Source organism: Halictus rubicundus, chromosome 10, assembly GCF_050948215.1.
Source record: "Halictus rubicundus isolate RS-2024b chromosome 10, iyHalRubi1_principal, whole genome shotgun sequence".
In the NCBI taxonomy this organism is placed as follows: Eukaryota; Metazoa; Arthropoda; class Insecta; order Hymenoptera; family Halictidae; genus Halictus; species Halictus rubicundus.
In genome coordinates this window covers 13041957-13062432 of record NC_135158.1, presented here as the reverse complement: position 1 = coordinate 13062432, position 20476 = coordinate 13041957, and the positions used below count along the sequence as shown (strand labels likewise).

The 20476-nt window shown below is 47.0% G+C and overlaps 3 protein-coding genes and 2 long non-coding RNA genes across 5 annotated transcripts; 2 read left to right on the top strand and 3 right to left on the bottom strand.

Moving 5' to 3' along the window:
- Positions 1–705: 705 nt before the first annotated feature.
- On the bottom strand, positions 706–4050 carry LOC143357967 (odorant receptor 10-like). Its single transcript, XM_076794731.1, has 4 exons — positions 2946–4050; positions 1677–2154; positions 1373–1603; positions 706–1142 (listed from the first exon to the last, which is right to left on the bottom strand). The coding sequence occupies exons 1-4, from the start codon at positions 3186–3188 to the stop codon at positions 805–807; spliced, it is 1290 nt and encodes a 429-aa protein (XP_076650846.1). The 5' UTR covers positions 3189–4050; the 3' UTR covers positions 706–804.
- On the top strand, positions 2029–2728 carry LOC143357979 (uncharacterized). The gene is made up of 2 exons (XR_013082912.1): positions 2029–2433; positions 2565–2728. It is a non-coding gene; the product is annotated as an uncharacterized LOC143357979 (long non-coding RNA).
- Positions 4051–5231: 1181 nt separating the features above from the next.
- On the bottom strand, positions 5232–11144 carry LOC143357648 (uncharacterized). The gene is made up of 9 exons (XM_076794170.1): positions 10863–11144; positions 9625–10102; positions 9315–9545; positions 8874–9211; positions 8007–8306; positions 7444–7680; positions 6299–6776; positions 5994–6224; positions 5232–5745 (listed from the first exon to the last, which is right to left on the bottom strand). The coding sequence occupies exons 1-9, from the start codon at positions 10998–11000 to the stop codon at positions 5408–5410; spliced, it is 2769 nt and encodes a 922-aa protein (XP_076650285.1). The 5' UTR covers positions 11001–11144; the 3' UTR covers positions 5232–5407.
- A 781-nt stretch (positions 11145–11925) lies between these two features.
- LOC143357647 (uncharacterized) lies at positions 11926–19494 on the bottom strand. Its single transcript, XM_076794169.1, has 8 exons — positions 18664–19494; positions 18281–18607; positions 17151–17547; positions 15452–15788; positions 14485–14716; positions 12948–13428; positions 12654–12881; positions 11926–12441 (listed from the first exon to the last, which is right to left on the bottom strand). The coding sequence occupies exons 1-8, from the start codon at positions 18805–18807 to the stop codon at positions 12104–12106; spliced, it is 2484 nt and encodes an 827-aa protein (XP_076650284.1). The 5' UTR covers positions 18808–19494; the 3' UTR covers positions 11926–12103.
- On the top strand, positions 16147–17036 carry LOC143357981 (uncharacterized). The gene is made up of 3 exons (XR_013082913.1): positions 16147–16416; positions 16504–16726; positions 16926–17036. It is a non-coding gene; the product is annotated as an uncharacterized LOC143357981 (long non-coding RNA).
- Positions 19495–20476: the final 982 nt, after the last annotated feature.

Sequence of the window (20476 nt, the reverse complement as noted above, 5' to 3'; positions counted from 1 at the left end):
CACGGCCACGTGCAACGTCGTAAGCTTTCCCTGTTTTTCAGGGAACGCTTCCAGGACGGCTCGCAATGAGCATTCAATTTTCATCGGAAATGGGACTAATGCGTTCCCTCATTCGACCGTAATGGGAAAAGCGCGATCCCCTTCTTTCGTAAAGTTTGTAATTTGAAACATCGAAATTGTAAACGACCATTTCGCGAAGGAGATCAGCATTTGTCTTATTCATTCGCTATTATAACGACTGTAGTTGCTCGATGAAGCGGACGGACACATCGTGATGGTCTTTGCTCGTAGACCGTCCCCGCTTCGTCGAGGAGGAATGTTCTTTACTGCTTGGTGAGTTGCTCCGTCGCTTTGGCATAGTACTATCCGGTCTGCTCGAATTAGTACAATACTTTTTGGTTGCCAGCTTGAACTGGAAGCACGCGGGAACACTCATATCTACAATTCTCGTGGCTTCGTGCAAGTACTATTGTTTTCAATTGTTTCACTTCTACACACTTCTAACACGTTCACTGTTCTTATCTGGATGATAGAATTTTTCGTCCAGCTTTAACCCTTATGCTTAAAATCTACGAATCTTAATGTGTAATATAGGGAAATGTAGGATATAAATGACACTGTAACGTACAGAAAACATAATCTTTTAATACAATATTCCTAGAACAAACAAACGTGTTGTCGTTGAATAGATCTACTATCCATCTTTGAAACTCAAATGTTTGATTGATTGCAAATGTTTCCGTTACCCACGCATTCTCTCTGACACGCACAGGAAAGCGTTGCTTGCAACAACAATGGAGGCGCTTACGTGATCATTACGCGAAGGACCGACAGATAGGACATCGATGTCTTCAGAATGCTCATGTACGTCTCCAGATTGACAACGAAAAACCTGCCAGCTCGCAGATGAACGGGACATTGGGTCTTCATCAGAACAAACAGGATGTTCTTCGAAATACGACAAGGCGCGTTGTACCAATCGCTGCAGTACGCCATGTATCCAACGCTGCCGAATTGATTCTTCGAGTACTCGCCCACGTAACTGTACGCGAACGTTTGAGTCAACAGGGTGCCCATCACTATGAACGTTTTGATCACCATGACGACATTGTGGACGTGCAGAGACAAGATGAATTGGAATCCTGAAAACGATAAGGTGTCGTCAGTGGACCGCGGATCTTTATGCAAAATAAAAAATGTCACGAGAATAGTTTGAATGAGTCGAAAATAGTATTCTTAAAATCTTGTAACGCATAGTTTCTGATCGCAGTCATTTTGGTCATGAACGCATAATAAAGTCTGCGATCAAGTCGTTACTCAAGTGTAGACGTGCAATTAAATTCATATTGTTTCTGAGGAAGCAAATTGTCACCGGTCGTGCAGATGAGCAAGCAGCTCGAGAACAGTTGCAGGATCAGGATGTATCCGATCGTGTCGTTCAGATGTTCGGCCAACGCCAACAGGTGACGATGCCTGTTGACCAGGATGTTCAATCGTTTCGCACTGTCCTCCTCGTCCTCGATGAATCTGCTGAAGTCCAGCTTCAGCACCTCCACTTGCCCGCACAGGTGAAACACGATGCCGAAGAACAAGGAGTCGCTACCTAGCGATCGGACGCCTCAGCTAAGAGTCTTTATTGCAGTATACGCGTCTAAACTGATAAGACGAATCGCTACCAAGGTTTCCGGCCGCTATCACCAACAGCAGAATGTACTCCCCCATGTAGATCAACGCGTAGAGGTTCCCTGGCACGCGTAGAAGCTCCAGAGTGCACTCGCTGGGTATAGGATAGTTCAGCCGATCTTTGCGAGTCTGGTTGAAACTCTTCGTGGTATCGTCGTCCCCGGCGAACATGGGCACCATGGAAAACAGCGTCGCGCTGAAATACGAGAAGAACAGCATATTCGCGGACGCCATTCTACCCATGTGCGAGTGTCGCTTCACGATTGCACGTCTGTCCTCTCCTTTCAGCTCCTGGTAGTCTTCCACGGCGGAGAAGAAGTTGGCGATCAAGCCCGCAGGACGAAACCGGAAGCAAGAGACTTTCGAGATCGCGAGCATGCCGCACGCGATGATCACCACCGCGTCGAGATTCTTCTCCGCGTTCCCGTAGTCCAGGTAGACCTCCGTGTGCACGATCAACATCGTTATCATCTGCGCAAACGGATTCACTTCTCTCATACAATGGCGGACATTTCGGAGAAATATCCTGTCCATCAGGTGTTACGGAAAGCATTGTTCTTATATTTATCGGTACAACTGGATGGAGAACCAAGTGGCTGCGGGATGGAATACAGTAAATTCTCATTACGAGTCAGTGCCGACCTCACAATTTGGAGTCACTGGAACAACCCACACCACCGCGGTGAGTGGCCGAAGCTCGAGAGCCGTCGCCGCCATTGTCGGCTATATCAGTGTGAGACCAGAAGATCAGTACTAATCCAATTATAGAAGTTCTTTATTTTTCGTTATTTTTTCATGAAACTTTCACCAACATATTCGTGGCATTTTTCTGATTAAAATGAAACCAAATATTATATAATTCCGATTATATTTACTCTTAGGTTTCCAGCGTGCCTTGTGTATTTCAAATGCGACGCTCGGCGTGAACCTCCGATTTCGCATAAGAGTCAGTCACCAGAACGGCGGAACTGACTCGTAACGAGAATTCACTGTAAATAGTTCCAAGCACAGCCACCTACTTCCCCGTTTAGTGTAATTTTTGTACCGTCATCTAGCGCGAACTTGAGGTGCTATTACCTGAAATAGAAGCAAGCGTTGTTAAAGTATAGCAAGCGAGTTCTCGGCAGAGGACACTTCGACGCGTAGAAGGATTGGTGAGAAAGGAAGTCTGCGCTATGGTAGCGGCCAATGGGGGAAAATATTAGGTCAAAAATCGGGCACGAATGATTGCACTGACCTAATATAAAATAAATTTTGCTCACCAAGAGGACCAGAGCGGTGACGGACTTCGCGCCAGTCAGATAATTGTACTCCTGAAGCGGCCAGGTGCCCACGGGCCACGAGACGATCTTCATGGGATTCATTTCATAGGCGAAGTCCTTGTCCTTCGGTAGGTTCATCGTCGCAAGACGCAGGGACATTATAGCACACCGTTTCCTCCGGTGATCGTCGCATCTTCGACTTCGGGTCTCGCGCGCGCGACGGTACTCGCCGCGCGCCTCCATTTATGTTTTATGCAGTCATAATCGCGTAAACGCTCGGCGTCAGCTGCGCGCTGCCAACATTGTTACATGGACGAGAGGAAGGGTTGCAGAACGGCGGACCACTTGCTTTTATTATCCGGCCACGTGCAACGTCTCTCCCTTTTCTTTTTTTTTCACCGAGCGTTTTCGCGATGGATCGCGATGGTGCATTCAATTTTTATCGGAAAATAGAACTAATGCGCTTCCTGCCTTCGAGAAAATGTAAAACGTTACGTGCCCCCTCTTTCGCGAAGTACGTAGACCGATCGAAATGACGAACCAATTTCGCGGAAGGAACTAGCGTTTTCCTTATTCATTCGCTGTCGAAGCGACTGCTCGATCAAGTGGAAGAGTTTCGCAGTAGTGTTTGCGCGTTGATAGTGAGACTGTGACGAAGAGGAATGCCTCTTTGGTACCTGGTGTTGCCTCGGTAAGTCTTCTTCGGCTTCGATCTGTTACGATGGCGTTTGCAACAATATGGCCACCCGGAGCGATGCGATGGCTCGAATCGGGACTTTTACAACTAACATCGCAGGTTCGTCCGAGTAATATTGTTGCAATTTTCCATTCTTCTCGGCTGTGTTCTCTTTGCAACACGTTGACTGTCTATGTGTGGATAACAGAATATTTCGTACACCTTCTACCCTATATGAAACTTTACTGGAGCTTGTGGGATCGAAAATGTTGAAAGAAATAATTGTGGAGACAAATTTTAACTCTAGTTTTATGGTCTCGTTGACTCATTAATAGACTGCGGATCTTCATGCAAAATAAAAACTTTCTGCCGGATTTGCAGCAAACTGGGGTCAAATAAATATTTAATTTCCTGCTTAATATTTTTAAGGTCCCGGTCTTCGCGATAAGGTAGAGTGACTACATTACCTACAAAAAATGGCTTTACGTGCCTCAACTTTTCGTCCTTATGTGAGAATATTTTTCGTTGCGAAAGGGCTCATTCGAAAGGGGAAGGTTCAATCTAGTGCGCGCTGGTTCAGGAGCTGCCGAGATTATGCAGATATTTGGTAATATAAGCGTTAGAAGTAGGCCAAAAATTGACGATGTGCATGCCGTGGAATCCAAGCATTTTTATGCCCTTGGATGAGTTTTCTGGATGAAATCGAGAGCAGCGGGCACTAGAAAATATCTCCAGCTACAAATTGAGCTATATTTTGTCTTGACTCCCTGTAAAATAAAGCGAAAAACTTGAAGCACGTTTCTGGCGTCAGAATTCATAATATCTATAAGACAGAGCAAAAAATGTGACAAGTTTAGTCACAGACTTAAGACCCAAGACCAAGATGGATCTTAAGTCTGTGTCTGAAGGCTATGAATGGAAATTATACAGCAGTTAGTCTTTGCTCATTGACCGTCCCGCTTCGTCCAGGATGAATGTTCTTTACTGCTTGGTGAGTCGCTCCGTCGCTTTGGCATAGTACTGTCCGGTCTGCTCGAATTAGAACAATATTTTTTGGTTGCCAGCTTGAATAGCAAGCACGCTGGAACACTCATTCGTGCAAGTACTATTGTTTTCAATTGTTTCACTTCTACACATTTTTAACACGTTCACTGTCCTTATGTGGATGATAGAATTTTTCGTTCAGCTTTAACCCCTATGCCTAAAATCTACGAATCTTGATTTTGACTTCCACATTAGCGTAATTACTTGCGCATTACTCTAGTGCCCTGGGCATACACAGAACAACGGGCAGGAAGCCACGCCCCTGCGGGCAAGCATTAGAACTTATCCGATCTAAAAAGAAGTACAGTGAATTCTCGATATATGTCAACAATAATGTTTACACTCCTCGGCGTCAAGGCCTCTCGGGCTTCGCGGCCCCTTGCGATGTGTACCCCGCGGTGAGGATAATTCCGCGACATTTATCATCCAGGCCTTGGCGTCATATATAGAGAAATCACTGCAACTTTGATCCCGTTGATTAAACCACTTTTTGTCAACATGTGAAATAAGACCTTGAACTGCGATGTGTAATATAGGGAAAGTAGGATATAAATGACGCTGTAAGGTACAGAAAACATAATTTTTTAATGCAATATTCCTAGGACAAACAAACGTGTTGTCGTTGAATAGATCTACTATCCATCGTTGAAACTCGATCGACCCGATTGCAAATGTTTCCGTTACTCACGCATTCTCTCTGACACGCACAGAAAAGCGTTGCTTGCAACAACAATGGAGGCGTTTACGTGATCATTACGCGAAGGACCGACAGGTAGGACATCGATGTCTTCAGGATACTCATGTACGTCTCCAGATTGACGACGAAGAACTTGCCAGCTCTCAGATGAACGGGACATTGGGTCTTCATCAGAACAAACAGGATGTTCTTCGAAATACAACAAGGCGCGTTGTACCAATCGCTGCAGTACGCCATATATCCGACGTTGCCGAATTGATTCTTCGAGTACTCGCCCACGTAACTGTACGCGAACGTTTGAGTCAACAGGGTGCTCATTACTATGAACGTTTTGATCACCATGACGACATTGTGGACGTGCAGAGACAAGATGAACTGGAATCCTAAAAACGATAAGGTGCCGTCAGTGGACGCGGACCTTTGTACAAAATAAAAAATGTCACGAGCTAAATGACAATGTATTTGAATAGTTTGAATGAGTCGAAAATAGTGTTCTTAAAATCTTGTAACGCATAGTTTTTTATCGCAGTCATTTTGGTCATAAACGCATAATAAAGTCTGCGGTCAAGTCATTAGTCAAATGTAGACGTCCAATTAAATTCATGTGGTTTCTGAGGAAGCAAATTGTCACCGGTCGTGCAGATGAGCAAGCAGCTCGAGAACAGTTGCAGGATCAGGATGTATCCGATCGTGTCGTTCAGGTGTTCGGCCAACGCCAACAGGTGACGATGCCTGTTGACCAGGATGTTCAATCGTTTCGCACTGTCCTCCTCGTCCTCGATGAATCTGCTGAAGTCCAGCTTCAGCACCTCCACTTGCCCGCACAGGTGAAACACGATGCCGAAGAACAAGGAGTCGCTACCTAGCGATCGGACGCCTTAGCTAAGAATCTTTATTGCAGTATACACGACTAAACTGATAAGACGAATCATTTACCAAGGTTTCCGGTCGCTGTCACCAACAGTAGAATATACTCCCCCATGTAGATCAACGCGTATAGGTTCCCTGGCACGCGTAGAAGCTCCAAAGTGCACTCGCTGGGTATAGGGTAGTTCAGCCGATCTTTGCGAGTCTGGTTGAAATTCTTCGTGGTATCGTCCTCCCCGGCGAACATGGGCACCATGGAAAACAGCGTCGCGCTGAAATACGAGAATAACAGCACGTTCGCGGACGCCGTTCTACCCATGTGCGCGTGTCGCTTCACGATTGCTCGTCTGTCCTCTCCTTTCAGCTCCTGGTAGTCTTTCACGGCGGAGAAGAAGTTGGCGATCAAGCCCGCAGGACGAAACCGGAAGCAAGCCACTTTCGAGATCGCGAGGATGCCGCACGTGATGATCACCACCGCGTCGAGATTCTTCTCCGCGTTCCCGTAGTCCAGGTAGACCTCCGTGTGCACGATCAACATCATTATTATCTGCGCAAACGGATTCACTGATCTCAAGCAATGGCGGACATTTCGGAGAAATATCCTGTCCATCAGGTGTTACGCAAAGCATTGTCTTATATTTATCGGTACAACTGGATGGAGAACCAAGTGGCTGCGGGATGGAATACAGTAAATTCTCATTACGAGTCAGTGCCGACCTCACAATTTGGAGTCACTGGAACAACCCACACCACCGCGGTGAGTGGCCGAAGCTCGATAGCCGTCGCCGCCATTGTCGGCTATATCAGTGTGAGACCAGAAGATCACTACTAATGTAATTACAAAACTTCTTCATTTTTCGTTATTTTTTTATGAAACTTTCACCAACATATTCGTGGCATTTTTCCGATTAAAATGAAACCAAATATGATATAATTCCGATGATATGCTTGTTCCAAGCGCAGCCACTTACTTCCCCGTTTTGTGTAATTTTTGTACCGTCATCTAGCGCGAACTTGAGATGCTATTACCTGAAATAGAAGCAATCGTTGTTAAAGTATAGCAAGCGAGTTCTCGGCAGAGGACACTTCGACGTGTAGAAGGATTGGTGAGAAAGGAAGTCTGCGCTATGATAGGGGCCAGTGGGGGAAAATATTAGGTCAAAAATCGGACACTAATGATTTCACTGACCTAACATAAAATAAAGATTGCTCACCAAGATGACCAGAGCGGTGACGGACTTCGCGCCAGTCAGATAATTGTATTCCTGAAGCGGCCAGGTGCCCACGGGCCACGAGACGATCTTCATGGGATTCATTTCATAGGCGAAGTCCTTGTCCTTCGGTAGGTTCATCGTCGCAGGATGCGGGGACATGATAGCACACCGTTCCTTCCGGTAATCGTCGTATCTTCGACTTCGGGTTTCGCGCGCGCGATGATACGCGCCGCGCGCCTCCATTTATGTTTTATGCAGTCATAATCGCGTAAACGCTCGGCGTCAGCTGCGCGCTGCCAACATTGTTACATGGACGAGAGGAAGGGTTGCAGAACGGCGGACCACTTGCTTTTATTATCCGGCCACGTGCAACGTCTCTCCCTTTTCTTTTTTTTTCACCGAGCGTTTTCGCGATGGATCGCGATGGTGCATTCAATTTTTATCGGAAAATAGAACTAATGCGCTTCCTGCCTTCGAGAAAATGTAAAACGTTACGTGCCCCCTCTTTCGCGAAGTACGTAGACCGATCAAAATGACGAACCAATTTCGCGGAAGGAACTAGCCTTTTCCTTATTCATTCGCTGTCGAAGCGACTGTTCGATCAAGTCGAAGAGTTTCGCAGTAGTGTTTGCGCGTTGATAGTGGGACTGTGACGAAGAGGAATGCCTCTTTGGTACCTGGTGTTGCCTCGGTAAGTCTTCTTCGGCTTCGATCTGTGACGATGGCGTTTGCAACAATATGGCCACCCGGAGCGATGCGATGGCTCGAATCGGGACTTTTACAACTAACATCGCAGGTTCGTCCGAGTAATATTGTTGCAATTTTCCATTCTTCTCGGCTGTGTTCTCTTTGCAACACGTTGACTGTCTATGTGTGGATAACAGAATATTTCGTACACCTTCTACCCTATATGAAACTTTACTGGAGCTTGTGGGATCGAAAATGTTCAAAGAAATAATTGTGATGACAAATTTTAACTCTAGTTTTATGGTCTTTACGCAAAATAAAAACTTTCTGCAGGAATAGAAAAACTTGTGGGGTCAGATAAATATTTAATTTCCGTCTTCGTAGATTCGCGATAAGGTAGAGTGACTACATTACCGACAAAAATGGACTTGGATTTCGTGCAATTTTCCAAGGTGGTGATTCAGCAGTCAACGTGTTAAGCAAGAGGTTGCACGATACTATTAATATACATATAAAGTAAGAATACTAGAATACAAATGACACTGCAACGTAGAGAAATCATAGCTTTTTAATGCAGCAAATTCGTAGAACGGACAGCGTGAAATCGTTGAATAGATCTACTATCACCGTATTAGTAGTCGACCGACTCCGTTGCGAATGTTTTCCGTTACTCATGCATTCTCTCCGACTTGCACAGGAAAGCGTTGGTTAGGACGACAAAGCAATCGCATTCGTTACCATCACTCGGCGATCATCACTTGAAGGACGGACAAATAGGACACCGACGTCCTCAGGATGCTCATGTACGTCTCGAGATTGATGAGGAAGAACTTGCCAGCCTTCAGATGAACGGGCGACTGAGTCTTCATGAGGACAAATAGGATGTTCTTTGACAGACTGCAGGGCGCGTTGTACCAATCGCTGCTGTAGACGAAGTGCCCGATGCCCCCGAATTGGTTCTTCGAGTACTCGCCCACGTAACTATACGCGAACATTTGCGACAAGAGGGTAATCACCACTATGAACGTTTTCATTAGCATGACGACGTTGCGGACGTGCAGAGACATGATGAACTGGAACCCTGGGGACAATGGCGTCTCGCTTATCAATCCAGCATATTAATCGGGTATGGACGTTTACGATCAAATGAACATAGATAAAATTATCATTGCGAAACTTTTCACCGGTTATGCAGATCAGCAAGCAACTGGAGAACAGCTGCAGAACCAGAATAGATCCGATCGTGTCGTTCAAATGATCGACCAGCGTCAAGAGATGATGATGTCTCTTGATCAGCGCGTTGAAACGTTTCGCACCGTTCTCTTTGTCATCGAGGAACCTACTGAAGTCCAGCTTCAGCACCTCCACCTGCCCGCACAGGTGAAAAACGGTGCCGAAGAACAAGGTGTCGCTACCTGGTCGGCAGACATCTTGTCTAAAAATCTTTATTGTAAGAAGTATTTAGACCGATCGAATCACAGGATAAATGGCTACCAAGATTTCCAGCAGCCAGCAGCACCAGCAGCAAGAACTCTCCGATGTAGACGATCGCGTACATGTTCCCGGACACCTGCAGATGTTCCATGATGCAGTCACTGGGCATGGGATAGTTCAGGTGAAACTTCCGGGTTTGATTGAAATTTTCCACGGGCTCCTCTTCACCGGCGAACAGGGGCACCATCATGAACAGCGTCGCGCAGAAGTACGAGAAGAACAGTATGTTCGCCAACGCCATTCTACTCATGTGCGCGTGCCGTTTCATAATGGCCCGTTTCTCTTCTCCGTTCAGCTCCTGGTAGTCCCTCACAGCGGAGACGAAATTCGCGATCAACCCTGCAGGACGAAACCGGAAAGAAGCCACCTTGGTAATCGCGAGCGTGACGCAGGCCATGATCACCACCGCTTCGAGATTCTTCTCAGCGTTTCCGTGGTCCAGGTAGATCTCCGTGTGCAGGATCAGCATCATCAGCAGCTGCACAGATGATTCAATAGAAAATACAGTGATTTCTCTATAGATGTCGCTAAGGCCTGGATGATAAACGTCGCGGAATCATCCCCACTACCGCGGGGTGTACTCCGTGAGGGGCCGCGAAGCTCGAGAGGCCTCGGACGCCTCGGACTGTAAACATAACACGGCTCGGGTATGTTTCCTGGACGATACATGACGCTGGCGTGTTGTTGACATATATCGAGAATTCACTGTATGTACGTATCTTCTTTAGCTTATATCAAATTGTTTTTTCCAGTTGACTTCGTCTCAAGTTTATTTGAAACATCGTCCGTGGAAAGGAATCTCTTATCTCAATACCTACAATTTTCCAAGAAGTTTAATAATATTGTACTAGAACAGTGCAAAAGTGCTGATCGATTCCGTCGTAAAGTACAACGACCACTGACGAGTGCACTGACGTAATAGTAAATCAATTTACAATTATCTGGCATTCAACGTAATACATAAAACATCACTTTCAAAGAAGGAAGAATATTTCTAAATCGAGCATGGCGTATATTTTACGAGTCTAACGAAGATTAAGTGAATATTATCAGGTCCAAAGTCTAATACCTGACATATTGCATCTCAGTGTAATTTGCAATCTTTTGTTCGTCGATTAAAGAGTGATCCAAGAAAGTAGAAGTCTATATCAATTGTGCTGTTTGCGAACAGGAACACGCACAATATTCTGAAGGCAAACTGACATAAGGGTGAAAGGGTTGGAGTGAAGATCGCTCACCAGTAAAATTAGGGTAACGACGGATCTGATTCCGGACGCAAAATTGTATTTTTGCAGGGGCCAGGTGCCCAAGGGCCAGGAGACGATTTTCAACGGCGTCATCTCATAAGCAAAGTCCTTGTCCGTCGGAAGCTTCATCCTCGAGACATCTATGGACACGATCGCATCTTCGACATGGCGAAGACGCGACGATACGCGCCGCGTGTTTCTACTTATGTTTTATGCAGTCGTAATCGCGTAAACGCTCGGCGTCAGCTGCGCGCTGCCAACATTGTTACCGGGACGAGAGAGAGAGAGAGAGAGAGAGAGAGAGAGAGAGAGGGGTTCCACCGCCGCGTCGGACCTCTTGCTTGTTACGTCCACGTGCAACATTATACGCTCTCCTTTCCTTCTTTTTTCCCCCAGCATTCATGTTTTATCGAAAATAGGACTAATGCGCTCTCCGGTAGAACGGGTAGCGCTCGTTTTTTTTCCTCCTTCCGGAATTTCCTAGTTCGACGCATCTAAATTGCGACCGACCATTTCGCTGGTAGACACAATCGTTTTCCTTATTCATTGGCTATCGGGCATGGTTACGATTGTAACTGTTCGATAAAGCGGACACGGACGCGCCGAGGCGGTCTTTCCGCGTAGATCGCCGGACTTTCGTGGAAAAGAATGTGTCTATTTGGTGGCGGCTCGGTAAGTTGCTCTGCTGCTTTGATAGAATGTTATTCGATCTCCTCGAACCAGTTACAACGGCATTTGCAACGATATTTTTTAGTCAACTAGTCCGTTCGAGGAATATCGTAATTTTCTGTTCCATTAACTTCAGACGTTCTTCGAGCTCAGTGCGATCGCGACACGTTGGCTACCAAATTATCCACGTGCGGGGGAAATTTTTAACACAATTGCGTGAACTGAACTTTATTCAAATTTCTAGACCCCCGAATTCTCTGAGCTCTGAATTTTCGGTCTCGTGAACTCATTTCTTCCGATTCTGAGCGATTCAACGTCAACGTGTCGAACAAGATTATCGTTATGTCTAAAATAAAATGGGAACACTGGAGCAGAAACAACGCTGTACAGAAAACGTAACTTTTTAATATGATTGATTCCTAGAACGGTGAGCGTGATATCAGTGAATAGATCTACTATCCATCGACGATACTCGGCCGACATGTTTGCAAACGTTTCCATTACTTATGCGCTTTCTCCGACTTGCGTGTAAAACCGTTTGATTATAGCGTGCAAGCTCGCGCTTACGTCACCATCACGCGAAGAACCGACAGATAGGACATCGAGGTCTTGACGATGCTCATGTACGTCTCCATGTTGATGACGAAGAAATTCCCGGCCTTCAGGTAGACGGGCTCCTGGCTCCTCATCAGTACGAACAGCAGGTCGTGGGATAATTTTCGCGGGAGGTTGTACCAAGTGCTGCAGTAGGCCCGGTGCCCGACCCCCTCGAACTGGTTCTTCAGGTACTCGCCGATATAGCTGTAGGCGTACAGCTGCGCCAACAGGGTAGTCACCACTGTCAGCGTTTTAATCACCATCACGACGTTGTTGGTGTTCAAAGACCGTATGAATTGGAATCCTGGAAACGACACGTGTTAATTTAACAAGAACTTGTTAACCCTTATGCCACTGACCGAGTGCCCGGGTACCCGGTTTCAATTTCTTTTGTCGACCAACGGCAAGATTATTTTAGACTGTTCTTGAAAAGCCGTTAAATATCGTAGAAAATGTTGCTTAGTCGTATAAGGGTTGAAAGAAGAACATTGAAAATAACCTGGTGACAATCGGTACCTGTTGTGCAGATCAGGAGGCAGCTCGTGAAAAGCTGCGCGATCATGATGGAGCTGATGGTGTCGCTCAGGTGATCGGAGAGCTTCAACAACTGCTGGTGCCTGGCCACCAGGACATCGAAGCGAGCCTTCGTCTCGCCCACCTCGGCGAGCTTGCTGAAGTCCAGCTTCAGCACTTCCGCTTGACCACACAGGTGAAAAATGATACCGTAGAACAAGGAGTCGCTGCCTGGAAAATACACTCGGCAATCCTGCTCCAACGGGACCCGGATCGAAAAAGAGAAGAAGGATTTACCGAGGTTCCCAGTGCTGGTGACCAACATCAGCACGTACTCGCCGATGTAGACGACCGGATACAAACTGGCCGGCAGGTTTAACAGATCCAGAGCGTACTCCGAAGGCATGGGATAGTTCGTCGAGTCCCCCCGAGTGACATTCAGGTCCTGCGCAGCGCCCTCGTCTTCTTGAGCCAGCATCGGCGCCGTGGTGAACAGCGTCGAGCCGAAATACGAGAAGAAGATGACGCTGCCGCAAGCGATTCGACCCATGTGCGCGTGCTGCCGCACGATCAACCGTTTCTCCAGCTCTTCAAGCTCGGCGTAGTCCTTCTCGGCGGACAGGAAGTTCGCCACGAGTCCTTTCGAATGGACGCGGAACCATACCACCTTCCACACCGCGAGGATGCCGCAGGTGATCAGCACAACGGCGTCCAGGTTCTTCTCGGGGTCGCTACTGTCCAGGTAAATCTCCACGTGCAGGATCAGCAGCATCAATAGCTGCAAAAACGGCTCTTCAGACTTATAAGTGCCATTTTGTTCGACAATCTTTCTCCATCTTTCGCGCAACTTGCGTTTTCCAGCGAAAAACCAAAGAGTTAAAGTTTTTGTCATTTTGGGAATTTTGTATTGACCTAAAGAGATGAAAATCTGAGGGTGTAATGTCTGGTTAAGAGGGTGAATGCGGTAGCACATCCCAACCAAGCTCCAACAGCTTTTGGAAGAAAAAAGCATCAAATGCCTATAATAATTCGCTCTGTCACCTTCCATATTTAAGAGCGTATAAAACTAACAATAATTAATGTATCCTAATCAAACTTATTTCTAAAAATGCCTGAAAGATCACCTGTTTAGACTATGTACACATACCATTTGTTTTCAATCATTCTGACATATTCAGACCTGTTCTAATGCCACCCACGGAAAAACGGCACGAACTTTCCGGACAACACAATAGATACGAAGTACACAGTCTTTTTACGGATCTGTTGTGTTCAACGAGGCGGCGAAGACGACGAACAAAGGTGAACTCTATACTATTAATTTAAAAGACACTAATTTAAAAGACAAAGAGACACTGCTTGTAAAACTAAACTTGACCACCACCGGTCAAATGACCGGGTCACATTTTTTATTTTACAATTATTGAAACCATTAAGATACTTCCATGGGAAATGATTCAATCTTTATTCGACATGTATTCTAGCAAAGATCGCACAAAATTGTAAATTTTAGCAAAAAGATTTTGGGAGCTTCAATGTATAATATTTGTGCCAACTTATCAAAAGGAAGGAAGAAGTTTCTGATCAGCCTAAGGCAATTTTCCTTTTGCCTAAAAATCTAGTGATATTGAACAGATGATCCTGTACTGCGTTCATAAAGAATTCTCTTAATATTCTGGGTGTGTTCAGTATTTTATACAACCCTGTTGTACGTCGATAAGATCATTTGATAGTGATCATTCGCACTCAAAGGCACATTCGGCGAACTATTGTGTACAGGCGTCTGTATCTTGAAGAGACAACGAACCGTGGACACTTCAAGACGCTTTCATACCAGAAGTAGAATGGAGATGAAGCAGCGCAGACCGGAGGAAAAGTTGTATTTCTGCAGGGGCCAGGTGCCGACGGGCCACGAGAGGATTTTCATCGGCTTCATCGCGTAGGAGAAGTCCTCGTTCTTCATGATCGAGGCTTGCACGAACGAACGGTCGCGGGAGAATCGTGTTGTTCGGTAATCGACGCATCTTCGTCCTTTGCGCGAGCATGAGCGCGAGCGCGCCGCGCATTTCGACCGATGATTTATTCACCCGTAATCGCCTAACCGGCTGTCGAGCGTTCTGTGTCAGCTGCGCCGACAAGTCTACGCTCTCGAGGAAGAAAGGAAGAGAAAGAGAGAGGGAGAAGGAGGATCAAAGCGCGAGTATCTTGCGTTTCCTCCGCTGGCCTTTTCCGTTTTCGAGCCAGTGAGAACGAGGTTTCCGGGGGACGTTTGCGAGTGGTATTCAATTTTTATCGAAGCCCGCGACCGTTCCTCGAATGGAAGTGACCCGTTTCTCGAATAGGAACGGAGCCGAACAGAGTCTAAATTGCGAATGATTGCTCTCTCTCTCTCTTTCTCTCTCTCTCGAAACGAACCGCTTCGCAAGTGTTTTCCTTATTCATTCGCCGGTATCGGAAAACAATTTCAACCCTCCGGCGCGGGGTCTCCGGTTAGACTTTCGGTTTCGAGGAGACGGGGACGTCCATCTCGTCGTATTATAGTAATATTGTCTTTATTGCATCGTAAAAAGATGGTATACACATGATATATTCGACTAAGGGACACAGGGAGAGAAGAGAGAGAGAAGAAAAGAGGGAAGGAGAGATTATGTGTGTGTGTGTGTGTGTGTGCGATCGATGCAACGCAGTCTTCTCGTTTCTGATGGAGTGTGTGCCGGTACGTCGTCGCCGGTGTACGATTCTTGCGTGCCTTCAAGTACGCTCCGTGTTTCCGTCGGAGTCGCGAAAAACGAGCGATTCACGCGTCCATCATCACCCTCAGGACGGACATGTAGGAGGCCGAGGCTTTCAGGATCTCCTTGAACGTGAGCAGGTTCATCGGCACGAATTTCCCGGCCGTGACATGGTACGGCGAGTTCCCGCGGTGGATGATCAACGCCATGTCCCTGGCTCGGTGCCCTCGGGAACGGTACCATGTCGAGTCGTAGGCCGCGAACGAGATCTCGGCTGTGTGCGACTCGAGGGCGTCGCCGGCGTAGGTGTAGATGTACAGCTGCATCAGCAACGTGGTCACGATCACCAGACACTTCAGCGCGCCGGCTCTGTCGTTCGTGTTCAAACACACCAGCATCATGAACCCTGGATTTCGAGAAAAACTGCGGTGAGCACAACAGACGAAATAACGGTGCTACAATGGCTTTCTCGGAGTCGGGGGCTTGCGGCGACACGTATCTGTCACGGGTTAGGGGCTCCACGCCTTCAAGGCGCTTGCGGCGACACGAATCTGTGACCGGTTCGCACCTCCACGCCCTTCGGGAGCGGACTAGGGGCTCCACGACGGGTAAGAGGTTCCGGGGGCTCGCAGTGACACGAATCTGTGACTGGCTAGACGTTCCAAAAGTTTGGTACGCTGAATCCGGGCTGTTTTACTTTGGACGATTTTATTTTGGAAAGTTTGATCGCGAACGATGCTTGGTTTTATTTTTATCTTTTCACCGCGGATGAATCATCGATGATCGTTCAAAGTGGAACGGTGCATGTTCCACTTTCGCTTTATCCAACGAAGAACATTGTGTCTATCCTCGTTCACCTTTTGTATTCACTGCGAGTGAACGGCCTGCGTGGGTAGTCCGAAGTGAGGGATGTAAATTCGGTCTCAGAGCGAGGAACGTTGACAGAGAGATTGACAACAGAGATACTGTCAGAATTGGGTGGTTCAAGGACCTAGCAAGGAGTACGGGGATCGTGCATCGTATTTTTGAGACCGGTATCTACGAAATTATACGAGCGATCTTCCATCGAATACTGTTTCAGACTCGACTGATTCCATTTTCATGTTTAATTGATTTTTCAGGCGGAAAAAAGGGATACAGTGCAGCCAGCTCTGCGGTGCACAAGTTGCAAAGCGATGGCCGTTTTATAATGCGGTAATTAGAACGTTATCGGGCGCGTTGCTGCGGTCGAAAGCCCCTTCCATCAATTAATAATTTCAAGGACGGCTGTAATCTAAATGGGTCTCTAACATTGACGTATGTCAAGTGATATCATTTTTCGTTAATGCACGAGCTTGGTAATCGGTAAGACTTAACATATCTAAAGAAGGTTTCATTTAACTTAATGGCTTCCAGCATTTTCCTATCCCAATTATAACATTGTGACGATAACTTTTTTTTATTTCTCCGGCTCACGAATTGTGCGATTAAAGCGTGTTATCGCATAAGAAATCTTGTCAACGAAGGCAATTAAGCGAACGGTAAACTCGGTTAATATTTACAGCGGTTGTTCCGAGGTACGTAGAAAAAGGAATGGACGGAATCGGTGATTGGAGATTAGCGCGATTAGTGGAGAGGAAAAACGATCCGTGCACGCGATATATCGGTGCTAATCGACAGAATATCTCGATGCTATCGTTCAAATCAACAGGCGCCAGAGAGCCAGCTGCCGGCGTCGGACTCGCGGAGAGGAAGTGACTCGTTTTGTTAGAAATGCGAGCCGAGTTACCTTCGAGGCAGAGCAGCAGCAGGCTCATCAGCAGCTGGACCAGCATGACCACGTTGAAGCTTTGCTCGAGATCGTCGGCCAGAACCACGAGGCGACAGTGCCGCTGCACCAGCAAGCCGATCTTCCTTCCGTAGCCGGACTTCTCGATCTCAATCTCGGCCAGCTTGATCTTCAGCACCTCGAACTGGCCGCACAGGTGCATCGTCAAGCTGAAGAAGAGGCCGTCGTTGCCGCAATGACCCACTGCGTTGACGAACACCGTCATCGCTTGGACAACGAGCACGCAGGATCTAAGGGACCAAGGCAGGGACCCGAACGCGCAGTACGTCGACAGGAAGTACTTGGTCTTCAGGGTCGGGTCCACGGTGCTCGTCGAGTTCAACGGAACTTCGAACACCTGAGCGAGAGAACAATTGCACGAATGTCTGGAAGAAAGGCGTGCGTTCAACATTTTCTGAAATCTACTGACGTACAAATGACATTGGCAACACTTTTTGTACTCGATGATCGCGCTAGGGGTTCTATATTACAACTAGACTGCGGGTTTAAAGAATTTAAAGACGTCTATATGTTGTTTCAAACTTGATACAATTTTTCAAGGGAAAAGGAAAGTACGACTTGATAAATATAGACTTTGCATAAAGATCCACAGTTTAATTATAACCAGAATGCTCTAGGGGTTCTATATTGCAACTAGACTGCGGGTTTAAAGAATTTAAGGACGTCTATATGTTATTTCAAACTTGATACAATTTTTGAAGGGAAAAGGAAATTTGTACGACTTGATAAATATAGATTTTGCATAAAGATCCGTATTTTAATTATAACCAGAATGCTCTAGGGGTTCTATATTGCAACTAGACTGCTGGTTTAAAGAATTGAAGGACGTCTATATGTTGTTTGAAACTTGATAAAATGTTTCAAGGAAAATGGAAATTTGTACGACTTGATAAATATAGATTTTGCATAAAGATCCGCAGTCTAATTATAACTAGAATGTTGCGATTCGATAAGAAACGAATTGTTTTTACGTTATCTGGTAAATTTTACAAAATGTGTCATACGTCATTTTACTGGACATCCATTCAATGTTCTGTTCGCGTTGCGTGAGCTAGACAAAATGAGCGAACCTGGAACGGCAAGAGGTGCAAAGGCAGAGCCTTGACGATGAACGAGAGCCCCGAAGCGTAGCCCATGTACAACAGCAACATGGACACGAGTCGGCCCTTTTCTTGGTACTTGGCCATGATGCTACGATGGCCTAAGTCCTCGACGTTCGACCAGTCCTCCACGATCGAGTTAACCAGTGCGTAGGTGTGCTTCCAGTTGAACCTGAGAATGAACACCTTGGAGAGGCTGATCATGGCGGAGAGGTCCATCACGAACGCGTCCATCGTGTCGTCCATGTCGAGACAGTGGCGGTAGACCTCCGTGGACAGGCTGCAGATAGCGCTGACCTGAGAAAACAATCTCTGGAGGCCGCTCTGAACCAAGAAAGCAGCTCGAGGCTTACTTGGGTCAGCATGGCGAAGCACCATCGGCCCAAGGACGACCTCAGAATGTCGTCGGAGTTCAGGGGCCAGATACCCAACAGTCGCAGCACCTTCTCCGGCACCACGGAGCCCGGCTCCGTCTCTCTGTCCTTTCGTCGAGGCATTTTTCAGAGATATTCCTGGTCGGACAGTTTCGACCCGGTCCGGATGCGATTTATCGCACGACTGCCGGTGTCACGAAACGCTGACGCCCACTTTCGTGACGGCCGCGTTTTCTTTGATCATTTATTCAGTCGGTGGAAGCCGCGGCGCGGCTTGGCGGTTCCCGTTTTCATACGCATAAAAATATGATAGAGTCGCGGCCGAGAAAGGGTTGCGCCAGGGAGAACAGAGCAAAAAGAAAGCTGTCGCGTGTCCTCCGGGTCGTCAACTATTGACGAGAACCGAATGATAAGAGCGCAGGAAAAGCCGCGCAACATCCCTCCCCGCGCGGGACGCCGCGCCGCCGGCGCAAACAGAATTCCGGCGTTCCAACGCGTCAAGCATCAAAGTTCGTCGAGCAAAACGCGGATCGCGATAAGAAGTCCGATCTCGTAACGGTGTTCCAGCCGAACGCCGGACGCGGTGCGTGCTGCGGCCATTTTTCTCGAAAAACGAGGCGCACACCTGTTCCTCGGCGAACCGCGGGGTCAAACGTATCCGATAGACGAGAAATTGAATGGCGGCACGTATACTCGAACACTTCATTACAGAAGTAGACTGCACGAGCCAGTAGTCAATTCGACGTGGTACTTCAATCATCTCAACAAGTTGAAAATGGTACATCGAGATTTTTACATTCTTTTAATCGTTTTTGCACTGATTAATCGGAGCACTGATTACCATGATCGCAGTTCTGCGCTCTCGCTGGATGACCGCGACAGAGGACCCTGAAACTCGAAGGTCGCCCTTGAAGAGTGCAACGGTTGCACTGGAACAAAACGAAACGCGGTCAAAGCGGCCAAACGGGGATCGAGTCCTGGCAACCGGCCACACAGTTTTGGAACCGGTTGAACGATCCTCCGGGTTAGATGACTCGCGCGTAGCTCAGCCGCGACGCGACCTTGGCGTTTCGGATTCAAACGGGACGGCGAAGCGTCGTTCCCCAATTCTACTCTCGGGGTCGATGACTTCCGCTGGCAAGCAGCCGGCCTGCCACGGTCCGAGCCACCGAAAGTGCCCGGGATCCTTCGCAAGCCGGTTTTTTTTTGGGACGATCCTACCATCGTGATAAAGGGAGAGTCGCCTTTTTTGGCCCGCCGCTCCGATTCCCTTGCGATTCACCAGCTTTCGAGATTCGGCACGCTCGGTGCGTTTCGTTTTCGTTGCAGCTCTTTCTGACGAGGACGGTTTCGATCGGTGCTCTCGAAAAGACCGTTTGTCTCGTTTATTCGCAGTGCTTGGTGCCGCGATGCCCGCCGATCGATTAGTTTATCGAAATCAATAAGATAAGAATACGTACCGAGACACGAGTAGACTTTAGGAAGCTCAGAAATCCTTCTTTTGCGAAAAAATATTGCCAGACTAAATTATTAGCCTGTGTTACCGGGGACGACTCGTTGGGCCACGATTGAAATTGCTATTGCTGTTGAAAGATCTATTAACACTAGAACGACCGAGCAATAAATGCGACTGACGTACATTGCTTTGTAACAGTGACAAGACTGTGCCCATTCCGACTTCATACAACTTTTATTGTAATATGTGCTTCAATGAAGAGGTTCATTACAAAATTTCCGATGAAAACATTTTTACAATTTCAGTAGTTGTAAAAGAAAAAATTAGGAAGCAATT

What these genes read in the sequence shown, in the direction of transcription:
- LOC143357648 (XM_076794170.1), bottom strand. Translation starts at nt 11,000, where the DNA reads ATGAAGCTTCCGACGGACAAGGACTTTGCTTATGAGATGACGCCGTTG. An exon ending in TTCAAGTGATGATCGCCGAG is followed by an intron (nt 8,307 to 8,873) that starts TGATGGTAACGA and finishes ACACATAGACAG; the next exon opens with TCAACGTGTTGCAAAGAGAA. An exon ending in CTTGCTCATCTGCACGACCG is followed by an intron (nt 5,746 to 5,993) that starts GTGACAATTTGC and finishes TATCGTTTTTAG; the next exon opens with GATTCCAGTTCATCTTGTCT.
- LOC143357967 (XM_076794731.1), bottom strand. Translation starts at nt 3,188, where the DNA reads ATGGAGGCGCGCGGCGAGTACCGTCGCGCGCGCGAGACCCGAAGTCGA. An exon ending in TCACCGCTCTGGTCCTCTTG is followed by an intron (nt 2,155 to 2,945) that starts GTGAGCAAAATT and finishes CCGTTTGCGCAG; the next exon opens with ATGATAACGATGTTGATCGT. An exon ending in CTTGCTCATCTGCACGACCG is followed by an intron (nt 1,143 to 1,372) that starts GTGACAATTTGC and finishes TATCGTTTTCAG; the next exon opens with GATTCCAATTCATCTTGTCT.
- LOC143357647 (XM_076794169.1), bottom strand. Translation starts at nt 18,807, where the DNA reads ATGCCTCGACGAAAGGACAGAGAGACGGAGCCGGGCTCCGTGGTGCCG. An exon ending in TGCACCTCTTGCCGTTCCAG is followed by an intron (nt 17,548 to 18,280) that starts GTTCGCTCATTT and finishes TCTCTCGCTCAG; the next exon opens with GTGTTCGAAGTTCCGTTGAA. An exon ending in CACCAGCACTGGGAACCTCG is followed by an intron (nt 12,882 to 12,947) that starts GTAAATCCTTCT and finishes TGTATTTTCCAG; the next exon opens with GCAGCGACTCCTTGTTCTAC.